The sequence below is a fragment of the Nestor notabilis genome, unplaced genomic scaffold (assembly GCF_000696875.1).
Source record: "Nestor notabilis isolate BGI_N333 unplaced genomic scaffold, ASM69687v1 scaffold24104, whole genome shotgun sequence".
NCBI classification, from domain to species: Eukaryota; Metazoa; Chordata; class Aves; order Psittaciformes; family Psittacidae; genus Nestor; species Nestor notabilis.
The window spans coordinates 1-14,755 of NW_009927223.1; the positions used below are offsets into that span (position 1 = coordinate 1).

The 14,755-nt window shown below is 40.3% G+C and overlaps 1 protein-coding gene across 1 annotated transcript; it reads right to left on the reverse strand.

Annotated features, from left to right (window-relative positions):
* Window positions 1–13,266: 13,266 nt before the first annotated feature.
* Window positions 13,267–14,361, reverse strand: GPR132 (G protein-coupled receptor 132). Its single transcript, XM_010013970.1, has one exon. It carries the CDS (start codon window positions 14,359–14,361, stop codon window positions 13,267–13,269), a length of 1,095 nt encoding a protein of 364 aa, XP_010012272.1.
* Window positions 14,362–14,755: the final 394 nt, after the last annotated feature.

The window sequence follows — 14,755 nt, forward strand, 5'->3', positions numbered from 1 at the left end:
GAGGGAGGGGGTCTGCTGCCCGCGGTGGGGTGGGGAGAGAAAGAGAATGGGGGAAAGGGAGGCTAGGCAGCGTGTGTGTGTGATCAACTGGTCTTGGGTGCGAGGTTCAGTAGGAAAGCCTGTAAAAAAACACAGCAGTGGCGTGATACGGGAAAGCAGGAGGAGATTAACACTTCCGTAGCAAAGCAAGATCTGCTTTTGGGACAATACAGGTTACAAAGTGCAGTGTTTTCCCCCTGGGTAAGTTCCCTTCACAGTTTCTTGCAGTGGGTTTATGGCGTCATGGTGCAAAACTGTGAGTCAAAACTTTGAAAGAACAGTACCACAAAGAGAGATCTTCTCATGCTCTGTTCAGCTTGACATTGGCTTCTAGTTTTGCTGCAAAGAATTCAAAGAGGTAATCCAACAACAAATCCTGCAAGAACCTTTGAGCCTTCCTGGACTTCCCTTTTGAGGCAGTGTGAGGGGTGTTCCTTGGAGGAGCACAGCTAAAAGAATTCACTGGTATTGCTCTTTCTAGTGATAGCATCATCTATATAGTAAGGTACATAATTCCCCTTTCTTTGCGTTATATTTGTATGTACAGTGAGAAGGTCTTGTCGTTTTTGTTTGTGTTGAGGGTTGTTGGATTTTTTTTCCTCCCAATAAATCCTCTAGTGAAACGAGAGGATTTCTGATGGCTCAAACCCTGTAACATCTATGTTTCTGATTAAAGCCACTGAAAGAAAAATTGTGAAAGGTTCTCAGCACTCCATCTTCTTTGAAAAGCTGCAAAACTATGTCTTGTCGAGGTATGACAAGATTTGATTATTCTCAGGAGGAAACAACTCTCACATCTCACATGTACAAAACAAAACTTGAAAAGTCAAAATGGAAAAATCTGGACAGACCTGTGCAAAACAATACAGCCCTAGAAAGCAAACAATCTCTGTTAAGGCTAAAAGTGTTATAAATAATTTAATGTAATTGTAAGCACAATGTGACAAAGAAAAAGATCAAATTTTAGCTATACACTTAAATTTTTCATCCTGGTTTTGGTAAACAGAATTTTAACACCAGAGTTAAACCAAAACAGGTGAAAACCTGGTAATTTCCTAAACATAATTATATTTTGAGAAATCTACCTCAGTGCATGAAACTCTCACAGCTATGATAATCTGCGAGCAAAAGCAGAACTGATGTCTGTGTTGAAGTTCTAGAGACAAAGCATGGAGCAGAACTGAAAAGAAACGTCTGCAAAGCAACTTGATAGGGGAAACCGAAATGAAGACAATAGCTGCATACACGCGCACGCACACACAAACAAAGGGAAATTACTGGTCAGAAATGGCAGGAGACTTAACTCAAAAGGTGTTTCAGAATGTGTATTCAGAGCTTCTAGACAACTGAGAGGCACTGCACCTAGTGAGACAGTGCAGAGCAACCTGCTTGCTGATGAAATGAATAATACAGGTGATGGGGAAGAAAATGATGCAAATCAGCTCAGCAGATCTCTCCTAGGAAGATGGGTCACTACTGGCACCCAGCAAAATCTCCAAAGCAAGTGGCAATCCTGAGAGGATTCAAAAGGACTGGCAGCCTTTCATGATCATCAAAGAGGAGTGAATGGGATGATTTTTTTGTCTGAAAACAGGAGGTACAGGGCTGGTTTAATAGAAACAGGCATTGCCATGACCTCTCAGAGCAGGTCCAAGGTGCAGGTCCATCCTTAGCACATGGTGGGGCTTATTTGAGCTGGAACCTCTGCCCCATAGCTGGAGGACTAACTAAAGTGGAGCCCCTTCCCTTGGCAGGGCAGTGGTTAGCTTCTACTCAGGGTGAATGAGAGACGAGCCCAGCTTCAATGTGTGGGAGCTGCATGTGCACACTGACTCCAGCCATGCTGCCTTCCCACAGCTGAGCAGCAGCGGCTGTGCTGGCAGCCAGCTGGGCTCTCCCCATCCCACAGCCTGCCCGCGCCAGCAGAGCCTCCTCGCCTGGAGCCCTGGCCTGCCCTGCCTCTTCTTCCGGCAGTGGCTGGTACTGGGTGGTGTGACCTGTGTGCCATGCTCATTGGAAAGCAGCCAGTGATCCCAGCCCCCTTCCTTCCCTTCTGGAGCAAGCCTGTGCTGGGCTGTGCTTGATGCCTCCGGAGCTTTGCTTCTCCTTTCTCAGAGCTGCTCAGCCCCTGCTGAGCTGGCCAGGCTTTCGCACATCAGCAGTGCCGGGAAGGCTGGTTTAGAGTTGGACAGTGTTTGTAAAACCACAGAAATTAATACAATCTCAATGGCCAAGAGCAGGGCTGAAACTGTGCTTTTGAAAGACAAAAATAAAGAACCAGACATGACTCAGCCCTGAACTGGAAGCCATGAGCTGTCATCAGTGCAGTGCTGTGCTCTGGCTAGTGAGTCTTACTGAGAGACAAGGTGTGTTAGCTCAAGCTCTGTGCTGTACCAGCATGAGTGTGTGAGGTTTGGAAGAGTTTTGGCTCTGATCCCGCTGGTTCAGAACAGGGACAGAGCTTGCTTGCCTCTGCCTGCTAAAGACAATGTGGACTTGCTCTGAGTCTGTATTGTTTCTCTCATAATTACGGTTTGATTAAAGCACTTGAAATATGTTTGTCTTTTTAGTTTGGCTCCAGAGTAGGGCAGGAGTCCCACTCATAATGTACCATTTCCTTTAAGCCCAACCTGGCAAATTCTGATTACCTGTGAGATACTCAGCATTATGGAACAGGCCTGAGTGCTTCTGCAGACAAGCACATTCCTGCAGCACAGCTAGCCTAAAAAATCCAGAAGCAGATGGAGGAAAGGCTAAGGAGGGTAATTAAATGTGGCTGTTCCCTAAGAAATAAGCCTGTTCTAGCAGCTCAGCTGGGCCCCGTAAGCCAGGTACAGGATACAACTTCATTGTGTGCGGTCTGCCGTCACGGTGCACTGAATTTAAGAGAAAGTGTTTTTGTATTGTTACAGCTTGTTAATGTGTGGACCACCAAAGGTGGCTGGAAGTTCTGCTCAGCCTTCAGTGAGGGTAGGTTTCTCCTTCACTGCTCTGAGCCTGGGAAGCCTGTTGCTTTACCTGTAGAAGGGGGCTGGACAAAGAATAGCAAGCATCTGATGTCTGTAAAACAAACCAAAGCATTCATAGTAAGAAAGTGAGCATTTTTTGGCTAACTGTAGCTTAATGTTGGGTGATAATGATGCTGGCGTCAGATGTTAGTGGCTTACAAAATGAAAATAGCATAGTCAGAGCACTCATTGCTCCAACTAATCCATGCACCAGATAATACATGTCTGAATATGGCAGCAGTTGGCTGGCTGTATTGACTGAGCTGGGTATTTGTGCTGGTGAAATACCTAAAAGCAGTAGTAAACAGGTGATGGAAGGGAGGGTATGTGGCTTTCAGTACAGCAGTGGCAAAGAAAATCTGTTCTTGGGCAGAAATCTGTCTGCCTCAGGCCACCAGCCTCAGGTGTTAGGTTTTATGGCTGTGGTTATCTGATCTACCTGCTAGGAGGCCAAAGGGATTGAAAGTGACATGAGCTAAGAAATGAGGTTTTTTTTAAGAACTTGTACAGACTAAGAAACTCTGTGAGCTAAAACCACCAACACTGTGTTTATCCAAGTCAGCTACTAACTTTAGGGAATCGATAATAAATTGCTAAGAAAAGGCATTAATATATTTTGACTGGAGGAAATGGAGTGGAAACAGGACACAGGAAAACTGTTAGGCTTGTATTAGTCCACAAATTTTTAGCTTGCCTGGCTTAAGTGGTTGTGTTGGAGTTAAGGACTCTTCACAGACAGCCGTAGAAGTTGCTGACCATGTTTCCTCTTATGGTGGAAAGAAACAGAAAGAAAGAGTGCCCTCGTATTACAATATTTGTTTATGCTCCTCAACCACTGAGATGTTCAAAACAAAATTAGAAGTGTTTTCAGCAAGATTTACAGTTGCCAGCTAATTCAGAGTAAGTGTTCTGTGTGATGGCTGATACGTAAAACTACGAAAGCCAAAGGGGCACAAAGCATGCTTGAGCAATTCCAGCAATGAAACCACATAATGTGTATGTGCACTGGCAGGCAGGGGCCAACAGCCAGTATGTGCATTTGTGTTGGAAGTGGACATCTGTGGTAGGAACAAAGCCCAGATGAGAGGAAGACTTTCAAAGCAGTACCTAGTGAGATGCTTAACTACAATAGAAACCTCTAGTGGCAAAGCACCATGCACTGTAGCAGACAGCAGAAGTCTTCAGATTATGCAGTAGCAGTCAGCAAAGATGGATTTTAAAGTGCTGAATGTTGTCTGGGGTTTTATTTTAAGGCTTCTAAGCCCTCTTCTGGATCACCATGGTAGTTCCGTTTATGTTTGTAAGGGACAGGATTGTTCTGTTGCAAAAGTGTTGCATTATTATAAAGGTTTTTGAATAACTAGACGAACACACCTATTTCCTTCGTAACAGGGATTTTCTTTTAAACATACATTTTGGACACTTGAATGCCATGTTGTCTGGTGCTGCTTAAAATATGTGTTCCATATCTAAGCATAAACACCATAGGGTATGACAGTTGCTATAGCAACTAAGCATCTACTGTTAAATAGAACCCACAAGCTCAAAAAACATGTGCAGCCTCTCACTATACAAGGTATTCCTTTCTTTGCAGCAATCTAAGTACCATATTTTCATCTCAGGATAGTCTGTTTCTGATGGATGTGTTTGTGCTGTGCATGTGAAGATCCTTTTCCCCCACCAGCTCTACCTTTCTTTGAAAACTGTAGATACTGGAAGAACAAAATAGCCTGAAGCAGTTGCAAGCTGAAGAAGTTAATGAATAATTCCTTTTTCATATATCTTTGAACATACATTAGAGTGTGACTTTCAGATCTCAGGCCAGATTTGAGGCTTACACCTTTGCTTTTCTGCATCTTTTCTTAGTACAGTGTTATAATTCGTATTACAGGCTCTTGAAACCAGCCTTTTGGAAGGCACTGTACTGTTTCTAGAAGCTGTGTCCCTGAAAATTACAATACCAGTGGGAAACAAATCTCTGCTGTAGTGGCAAACTGGAGAGTTATAATTCAAAAGCACAGTTAAAGCTAACAAAACTTTTAGGGGTATGTAGGTCAGTTGTTTATTTTTAGGCTTGCCTTAAAGTTGTTAAGCATTTGGACCATGAAAAATAGAAGAAAAAAGTAGAAAAATAAGAACACTGAGTTTCTTACTCAGTAATTTAATTCTGGTGGTTGTGACTTTAGTAACAAGCTGTTGACAGCATTAGTTGTTCTATATTTTCCGAAACAGAAATGTGATTTTCTGTTGAATAAAATTAAGCATTGGTAAAAGAAATATGCTGGTTATAGAAGTTAACTCTTTATCTGCAAATTAAAATGATCCTTTTCACCTTCTTTGGAAGAATAGGTGTCATGGCTTGTTGGAGTGTTTTGATTGTTTCCAAATTATATTTTAGAGTCTGGTGAATCCATAGGTTAAACCGTAAAACGTACTGTATCCACAAATATTGCTGTTGTTGATTTGATGTGGCTTGTCCAAATAACACATTCTATAAGAAAAAAAGTCATAAATTATAGTAGGAATATCACAGTTATAGTTTAATGAAGGTATAAAAAAGTGAACATAGTTAGTTAAACTAAGGTGTGAAAAAGAATATTAAAAATGTGATTTTTTTACCCTATTTTTTCCTAAGAGAATGATTGCTAATGCTTGTCTGCCTTATCTGGTTAAAGGGTTAACCCAGTTAGAAGCATGAACATGAACACAGATAAGAGGCTGTGAGCTGGTCTTGTTCTTGCTCTCATCCTGTACCATGATGGGAATGACAGCTTCGACTTTTATAACAATAAAGGAATGTTAACTCATGTTTCCTGGTGCTCTCTCAGTAGCCAGTGGTTTCCCAGCAATCATTTCAACATGTCTAATGTTAATGGAATAATAAATCTTTAATTGGCCTTACTTAATCTGGCTAACAAATAGTACTAAATGCCAATAGACTTGGGAGAAAGTCATCTGAGCTACAGTGAGCAGTGGTGTAGGACGATATGGAGAATGGTTAGCTGAGGCAGGGTGGCAAAATGGGGCTCCTGAAAGAGTTGTTTAGAGATTGCTGGGTGTTTAGCTACCATAGGGGCTGAATGCCTTAGATGGTATGTTTATGCAGTCCTGATGCTTGCATCCTCTCCAGGGAATCATGGACAGATCCCAGCAAGTTCCGTCCTCCTCTATTTTTTATTGTGTGATGCAAGGGAATTCTCTCTCTCTTTTTCCTTCCGTGATTATTCTTGCTTGCTTTCAGTTCTGTTTTTTTGCTTCTTGCTTTTCTGTGTTTGCAGCCACCATTTGAACAAAGTTACTTATTTCTGTCATAGCTGGAGAAGTATCATAACCCAACCCTGTGTCTACTCAACAGCTGTATGTATGGTAAGCATGAGCATAAATACACACAAATCATCTGTACGAACTAATTTACCTAGCAGCACCATGTCTTACAAATTTATGGTTACAGACCGTGCACTTAAGAGATACAAGAGATACCGATTTTTTTAATTCCACTGTGAAGTCCATTGCCAGCAGGAGAAATATGGTAGATTCTGGTGCCCTCTTGTGACTACATTAAACTCCTGAAAAAACCAGCATCCCCTGATGTGAAAGTGATCAAGCTTGAATTACACTGGAAAGCACAAATAAATTTATCCAAAACAAAAGCTGGAAGTATAGCAAATGAGAATTAATCTCTTAGCATAATTTCTGAAATGAAACTCTGCTGCATGGTTTAGAATAGAGGCAGAAGACTCACAACTCATAGCTGACTGATGTGCTGAATATTTCATTGATTTGCTGCTTTCGTGAAAGCTTTTCTTCATGATAGTCAATTAGACATGATGCTGAAGCATGGACAAATCAGGATTATACATTCGAATTGCTTTACATCATGGAAGAATATGTCCAAGCTACGTATCTACATAAAAATAAAATAGATTTTTCTCTAAATTCTGGAGGTTTGAAGTCGTTATGATCTGAAACTATGGGCCAGCGAAAAAACTTCAGATTCATATTTCATTTTCAACGTCTAATTTCACAGCTTTGGTTTAATTTCATGTTGATTTATTTTTAACAATTTTCAGTAACTCTAGAGGAAAAAAAATTATTTCTGGGTTTTTTTCCTTGCACAGTGTTATTTTTAATCTTGGAATTTGACTAAAAAAACTGTTCTAGTATCTGAAATTGAATGCTAAGAAAACAAAAAGACAAATGTTTAATATAATTTCCAGCTTCTTCCCTCTCATTAGAGGGGATCATTTCTGGTCAGAAGAGGGAATGAATCATCCTTGGATAAAGCAAACAGAGTCCACTCAGCCTCCTATTAGGAAAGCCCCTTGCTGAGTTGTAAAATTACACACGCCTTTGAATTCTGCTTTTGTCACCTGCTGACCTTTAGTTTCCCTTTCTGTTATTACATTACAGTCTGTCAGTATCTGCTTCATACTGGTGTGTACAAAGGAAGTTCCACATTTACCCCCTTTTTCTTGTTTCTGATAGAAACTTCAGATTTGTACTTGGCCTGCCTAGAATCTCATGCCTTTTGTTGACAGGCCATTCCCACAGTAATAATCAAGAAAGCAAGAAGTCAGTCATACTCCCGAGTTCCCTTGTTATTTAATGTACATTTTTCTTTTATTTTGCATATTGCTGCATCTAGTCTTGAGTTTAGTTTGAGGGTTGTGCATTTGTTATCTTCCAGACACAGCTATTACTGCAAACTGTGCAGTTAAGTGCACCATTCCACTGACAGCTATGAACTGTCTGTTTTCATAAGCCTTATTTTAGGAAAGATTTGAACAAAAGAATTAGAGGTAGACAGGAACTGTACATGTAGCTAGATGGAAAATGACAGGATTTTTTTGTTACCTCATTAAATGTCCTTTATTCAATATATTGTCAAGTCACCTATAGATGTCAAACATACAATAATAAAAACTACCTGTAGTGGGTGGTGTGAGCCTACTCTTCTCGACTACATTTAAGAAAGGCACCCCTACTGCCCCAGTTAATCAAATAGGTAAGCAGTATTGCTGTTGCCTCAAGCATATCAGGCTCACACTGTCAGAAACCCATTCCAGAAATCTGGTGCTAAGAAAGTGCTTCCCAGAACACATAAATAGTGCCAGGAAGGAAAGAACTTGAGAGGCAGTGTCTGCATGGATAGGTCTCAAAGCACTGAGGATTTTAGAGATTATTACTGGTGGCAGAATTTGCAACAACAAATGCTATTAGTGTTACTGACTGTAACCTCTCCTGTACCTGGAGAGGTACTATGAACCTTGTGAGCACTTGTCTCTGAGTGTTTCCAGTCTGAATTGCTATTACTCTTACCTTTAGGAAGCAACAAAACACCTCCAAACACCAAAATATCCCAGTGAGGAAAAATCCCAGTGAAATCCACAGAGGATTTGTGCCCATGTTACCAGAAGGAGACCCAAAGTTAAAATGAAAGTTCACATTTTTTTTTCCTGATGCCCCAGGGTAAATAGAAGAAAATAAAATGCTTTGAATCTGCCCCTGAAAGTGCAGACTCATTAGAATTTGAGTTTTAGTACTTTCTATTTGCCTCCATGCCATTCACTGCTCCATTGCAGTAAGCTCTGAATATGCATATGACACACCTGCTCACTCTTTCTAGTATCTCCTGCAAAGGCTTGTATTTTAAACTGAGAAGACAGACAATGTTCAAGGGAAGAAGTGTCACATTTTACAGATGGGGAACTGTGATACAGCTGGGGCATTTCTAAGTAACTTTCTGAACACTCGGATATTTGCATACTCATTCAGAACAACTGCAACTTTGTGTTTACAAGGCTTTTCAGGACTTTGTATATCATACAACACTCTTTTCCCACAGTATCTCTCTTCTCTTTGATTCTTCATCTCCCTCATGAAAATATTTCAAGACAGACCTTAGAACATGCAGGGGATGCTCTGTGATCATGGCTGAAATGTATGGGCCCTGTCACAGACTGAGGCTGCCAAACAGGATGGATCGTTTATTTCATGATGTACCAAGAAGGCTTATTTTGAGGCTGCTCATGTAGATGGTATTCATGTGATGTTTTGAGAAATTCCTACGACATAGCTTACCATCCCTCCTCAGCAGACTGTCTTGCAGATCTGTCTGCAAGGTGGTTTTTGATTTGTGACCTCTGAGCATTTCTTACAGGAGTAATAGGTTAAAACCCTGGAAGTTTTCAGTGATCTGAATTACCGATGAGACGATGAATTTAAAGCATACTTTTTCTTACCAATAGCTCATGATAGCAGCAACTAACATCTATTATGAGGATATTAGTATTAGTCTAATCTGGGATAACAGATTTCTGTTCTTCATGGTCCACATTCCTTTCACTTGAAGATTGCATCATGAGGCCATGCTGCATCCCTGGTGCAAACAGAGCGTGTGAAGCGCCCTCTCCTGTGCAAAGGTTGATAGTGCAGGGGAAAGGGAGCGCAGCGGGATGAAGACGGCCCCAGGAGGCAAAAGAGATGGAGAGCACTGGTAGGTATCATATCCTTTAGACATGCCGAGAGCGTCAGCTTTGGGGATGCTGCCACCTGTATGCTTCCCGGCACATCAAAGACGTTAAAAAAAAAGACTGGATCTCTCTGATGGGATCCCCCCCTACCCTTATTTGCTACCTTTAGCTTGTGCTGGTTTGAAAACAAGTCAGGTATTCTGGCCTGTGAGACAATTTTGGCATTATTTCACTATACAAAGGATGTTTCCTGTAAGACCTATCCCTCAGTGTGACCTGTAGGATGACAAGATGCTCACGAAGAAAAGCCTTTAGATTGTGATTGGTTTTGAAAGCCTAGTTCTGAGTTAGGTTTTACCACTTACTACCCAACAGAAATTCGGCATTGGGTTGTACATCACATCAGAGAAGAAATCAGACCAGCTATAGGGCCACCAACTGCAGAAGAAACTTTGTCATGCATAGAAAGTCTGAGTTCATTTGTATCTAGTTTTGCCTGTTTTGTATAACTATCCTCTTGAAGTAAAATTCCGTGCTGAACATGAAAGCATTTATTGGACAGGAATAGAGTTTTATAAGTGAGTTACCCCAAACAATTACTTAAAAAATGCAGTCTCTAAAAATAATGTAAAATTAATGAATAAAGAAACAAAACAGATGTATTGTCTGCAAAACCTAGTTTGACCAGCTCTAGTTCATAGCCAGAAATTATTCACTTCATGTTTCACAGTCATACTTAAAATAATCATCAATCCAGTTATCTCCCAGGTACATTATGAATATCTGACACATGTAAAAGTAAAATAAGCTTTTATTTATTGAGTAGCCCACTCTTCTTTATATCAAATTATGGAAGTTATACCTGAGAAAATGCTGAATATAAATGAGAGTGAAATTTTCAAATCTTGCCCCCTTACTCTGGTGAATGATTTACCCATCCCAAAACTTATGCATGGAAGCCTGGCTGAATAAAGACCCAATTGAGAAGCATGGCCTAGGCATGGTTCTGTACTCTCTCCAAGTCATCTTACAGCTTAAGCTGAGTTCAGGAAGTCAGGGGACAGATCCAAAAGCTGTGTTGAGAACTGCAGATATGATGTAGTATGTGAACCTTTCTTCACAGCACAAAGCAGTCCCTGCAGGCTTACTGGTAATGTTCTGCAGGAGAAAAGGATGGAAAGACCCACACAATCAATCCACTCTTCAGATCTGCTCAGATCTGAGTAGTGTCTATAGCATGTGTCCCAATGCTGAGGCCTTTCCTTTGCCTCTATGGCAGAGTGAGATACTATGTGACAAAACAGATCACATGCTTCAGTTTATCAGATCAGAAACAACTGGTTCATCTGAGGCGATATTTTAACAATGTGGAAATAGCCTTTCTCAGTGTCCTTACTCAGACGTGAAGCTGCTTTTCCATATATCCAAAGAAATCAGGATTTGGCGTTTTCCCATGTGGATGCGTTGCTTGGTACCTGACCTCTAATCCCTGCAGTAATTGGTCACAGAATATTTTAGTTTGGAAAGCATCTCTGGAGATCATCTAATTAGATGATCCAAGTTAGATCACGCTGCTTAGGGCTTTGTCACTTCTAAGAATTTTGTTTCAGAATGTGTCTGAACAAAGAAGCTCCAAGGATTTTCACTAGGAGAAGATGCATAATGATACAGTAATTTAGAACAGCATATAAATTAGGCAAGGCAAAAGAATTACAGACTCTGCATCAGGCCCTGCTAATTCCTGTCCCCTGCATCTATGGCCCAGGGCTCTTACTGGTTACTCTGAAGATACTCACTTTTTATCAGAGGAAAACCTCAGAGAGATTTCTAAATTCGTCGAGGTGAATATCTAATTTGCATCCATTTCAATTAGTTCAGAAGTCTGTCTCTTTGGTTTCTTCTAAAATTACCAGTATTGTTCATCAGAGTTTACATTTAGACTATGAAAATCCAGAGGTTGAGGCAGTTTGCATGTGTGCCTCCAGAGATTAATCACCAATGCTCACTTGGGCTGTTATGAGCAACGCCTGCTGCTGAATTTTTTAGCAATAGAAAGTTTGATTTTCAGCAAAATTACAAATATTCAGCACTTCACAGATCTCACCTTGATGCTTTAGAGACTTTGATTGCTGGGGTGTGTATGAAAATAGAAAACCACAACTCGATGATTAGCATCACAACGGAATTTCACATTTTTCCAAGAAACAATTTCGTATTAAGTATTATGTGATTTACTTTTGAGGACACCAGCATTTCATTGGTAGATGCCAGAGGAGTCATTAAATAATACAAAAATTAAATATGTCATAAATAAAATAACTTGAGGAAATGCAATTTGGCACAATGCTTTTTGTCCAAAACTGTATGAGAATAAAGCATAATCTATAGAAATATCTATGACAGTCTTAACATATTAACAAGTATTCTATTTACATTAACATCGATTAATATTAGTTCAATTCAGAAACGTGAACATTAATAAGAATTTTAAAATATTACAGATATTACAATTTTATTACAAATAAAACATTACGGATGAAATAGAATAAGCTGTGAAACACTTTACAAACTTGTTCTCAAATAAACATCCAATTGATTCATGATCTTCGTCTGTTTTACTTTGGTGGCATGAAAATACGAAGAAGCTGCTTAGATAAATCTTGCCAGTTTTGTATCTTTCTTATTTTTTAAATTCTCGTTTGAAGGCACAGGAAACTACTATCAATAATTTATTCATAGTGAAAGTGGCAGCAGCAATAACAAAATCTATCCCAGCATAGTCTCATGTGTGCACCACCAGTGTGTTTGAGGGGATTTCCCTCTGCGGAGAGATGGGACTGTGTCCTCCATGCTGCCAGCCCTTCCTTGTCAGTAAGGCACTTAACTCTTGTGCAGGCTCCTACACAGCAAAAGTTGGATCAGTACCGAAAGGGAAGTCAGAAATGAAAGCTTAGGCATAAGTGAAACACAAGTTCAATAAACGTTTGGAGATGGCATAAAAAGTCCCTGACTCCACTTGGAAATGTGGGAATCTTCTATATACTCCAGTGCATTCTAGATTTAACTGCAAAACAAGTAAAATTTATGAATTATAAAATATCAAGCATTAGAATTGTGCATTTTAAGAATTTCAGGACAGTGCAGGATCTTGACCAACACTGAAGTACTGTTGGTCTGTGTTACCAGGCCACTGTTTTGCCCTCTAATTCTTCCCAGAATGTGCAAGGTAGATAAAGCTGCATACTGAAGTATTAGGAACATTTTCAAGGGTCTTGTTGAAAGACTTCCTCAATTTTAATATTTTCCACTGGTTAACCACAAACGTTAACAACGGAGTACATGCATGAGAATCTGAACATGTACCTCTTCAAGAACTAAATGTTTCAACCACAAGAATGGGCGCTACATGTTCTTCTTGGCAGGTATTTTTTTTGTTGTCCAGCTCAGAAGATAAAACTGGTTCTGAATTCACATGAATAAGAACCAGACCCAAAATAAGTTTTCAGATTTCAGTGTGAGTCAAAGTAAATGTCCTTAGCAAAGCAATATTTTCACTAGTGATACTGGTGGGCAAACCTTGTTGTAGGAGACAAGCAGAAATAAGTATCTCTTCCATGGCATTCTCAAGGAGCTGCTAGTCAATGCAATGTGGCAAAACTTCCTACAGACAGCAGCATATAAGTAGTGTGCTGCAGTAAGCAGCCTAGAGCTGGTGTTGGGAACAACTTTGTGCCAGCAGCTAACTGCTAGCTTCCACCTTCCTGGTCTTTGCCACTATTACAGGTTTTCTGAATGTCAGATGAAACTGGTGTTTCTTTGTTTTCTTCTCTTACCACTCCTTCCTGTGCTTCTTTTGACATTTTCCATTTTATGCTGTCAGTCTTGTGATTAATGGATGAATTCAGTCTGGATGAGTTCAATCTCCATCTTCTCAGACTCCTATAAAAGTCTTTTCTGACGTTTTCACTAACCAGCACATAGATGATTGGATCAGCAATGCTGTTTGCAGTGGCTAAACACAGAAACACTGTAAAAACTGAATAGATATCTTCTTCAAATGGACATGAGCAATTTTGATGAAACATGAAGTATATGGATCTTATTATAAGTACCACATGGTAGGGAGCAAAGCACATCAGGAAAATGACAATGATGGCAATAGCCAGATATTTCACTTTGGCTTTTTGGCGACAAGTCAAGATGCTGCTTGTTTTTGTACTTTGAAAAATTTTATAGTTTGTGAAAATAAGGATTGTGAAAGGTATGGCAAATCCAAATAGGAATCTAGCAAAGCTGAAAGAAGCCAGTTTGATGTCAAGAGGCAAAGTCTCAAAGCAGGTTTTATAACCTGGATTATCTTCCATGTAAAATACCGGAATGTGGATTATTGCAACCACAGCAAAGAGAAAAAACACTATTATGATTGCCTTTTTCTGTCCTCTTCTCCCCCTTGATTCCAGAGCATACACCAGTGCCACATAACGATCCACAGAAATGCAGCACAAAAGCAGAATGCTGATGTATATGTTGCAGAAAAAGATGAATCCTGTTACTCTGCAAGCTTTTTCACCCATAGTCCACTGGTGCTCATCTTGCACATAGAGAATCCAGAGAGGCAAGGTACTTAAATACATCAGCTCACACAATGATAAACTGAAAATGTAGATGGCAATTACTTTATTCCTTTGGATTTGTATGAATGTAAGCAGGGAAGTTAAGCAGTTTGCTGGAAGGCCTATGGCAAAAACAATGCTGTAAACAGCAACCAGAAGTGTCTTGCTGTCTTTGTAGGGAATTCCTGTGCAAATGGTGCTATTATTTGTGTCTGTACAATTTTCCATTATTCTTTTTGCAGCTGGTGTTTCCTGAGAATCAGAAGACAAGATGGAAAGTTAGCATTTGTGTCACATAAAAGCATGTCAGTAAAGGTTACAGTCCCTTAGGTGCCCACAGAGCATCAGGGGAACAAGTAGGATGCTTGCTTTGGGAGAGCATCTAAGACAGGCACTCTGGGCCAACTACTGAACTGCTGTGTAAAGGGGATAAAAAGGGTGCTTGATTTCAGGGTCAGCAGCAGTTCTCTGCCCAAACATCACCTGGGACGTGGCATGTGACAGCTTGAGCAATGTGAGAGCTGCTGTACACCTTCATACCACAGAGCAGCCTTGAAGACCTGTTCTATGGTAAAGCACAGCAGGTGACTACACCTTGTACATGAGGCAGATGGTGACAGGG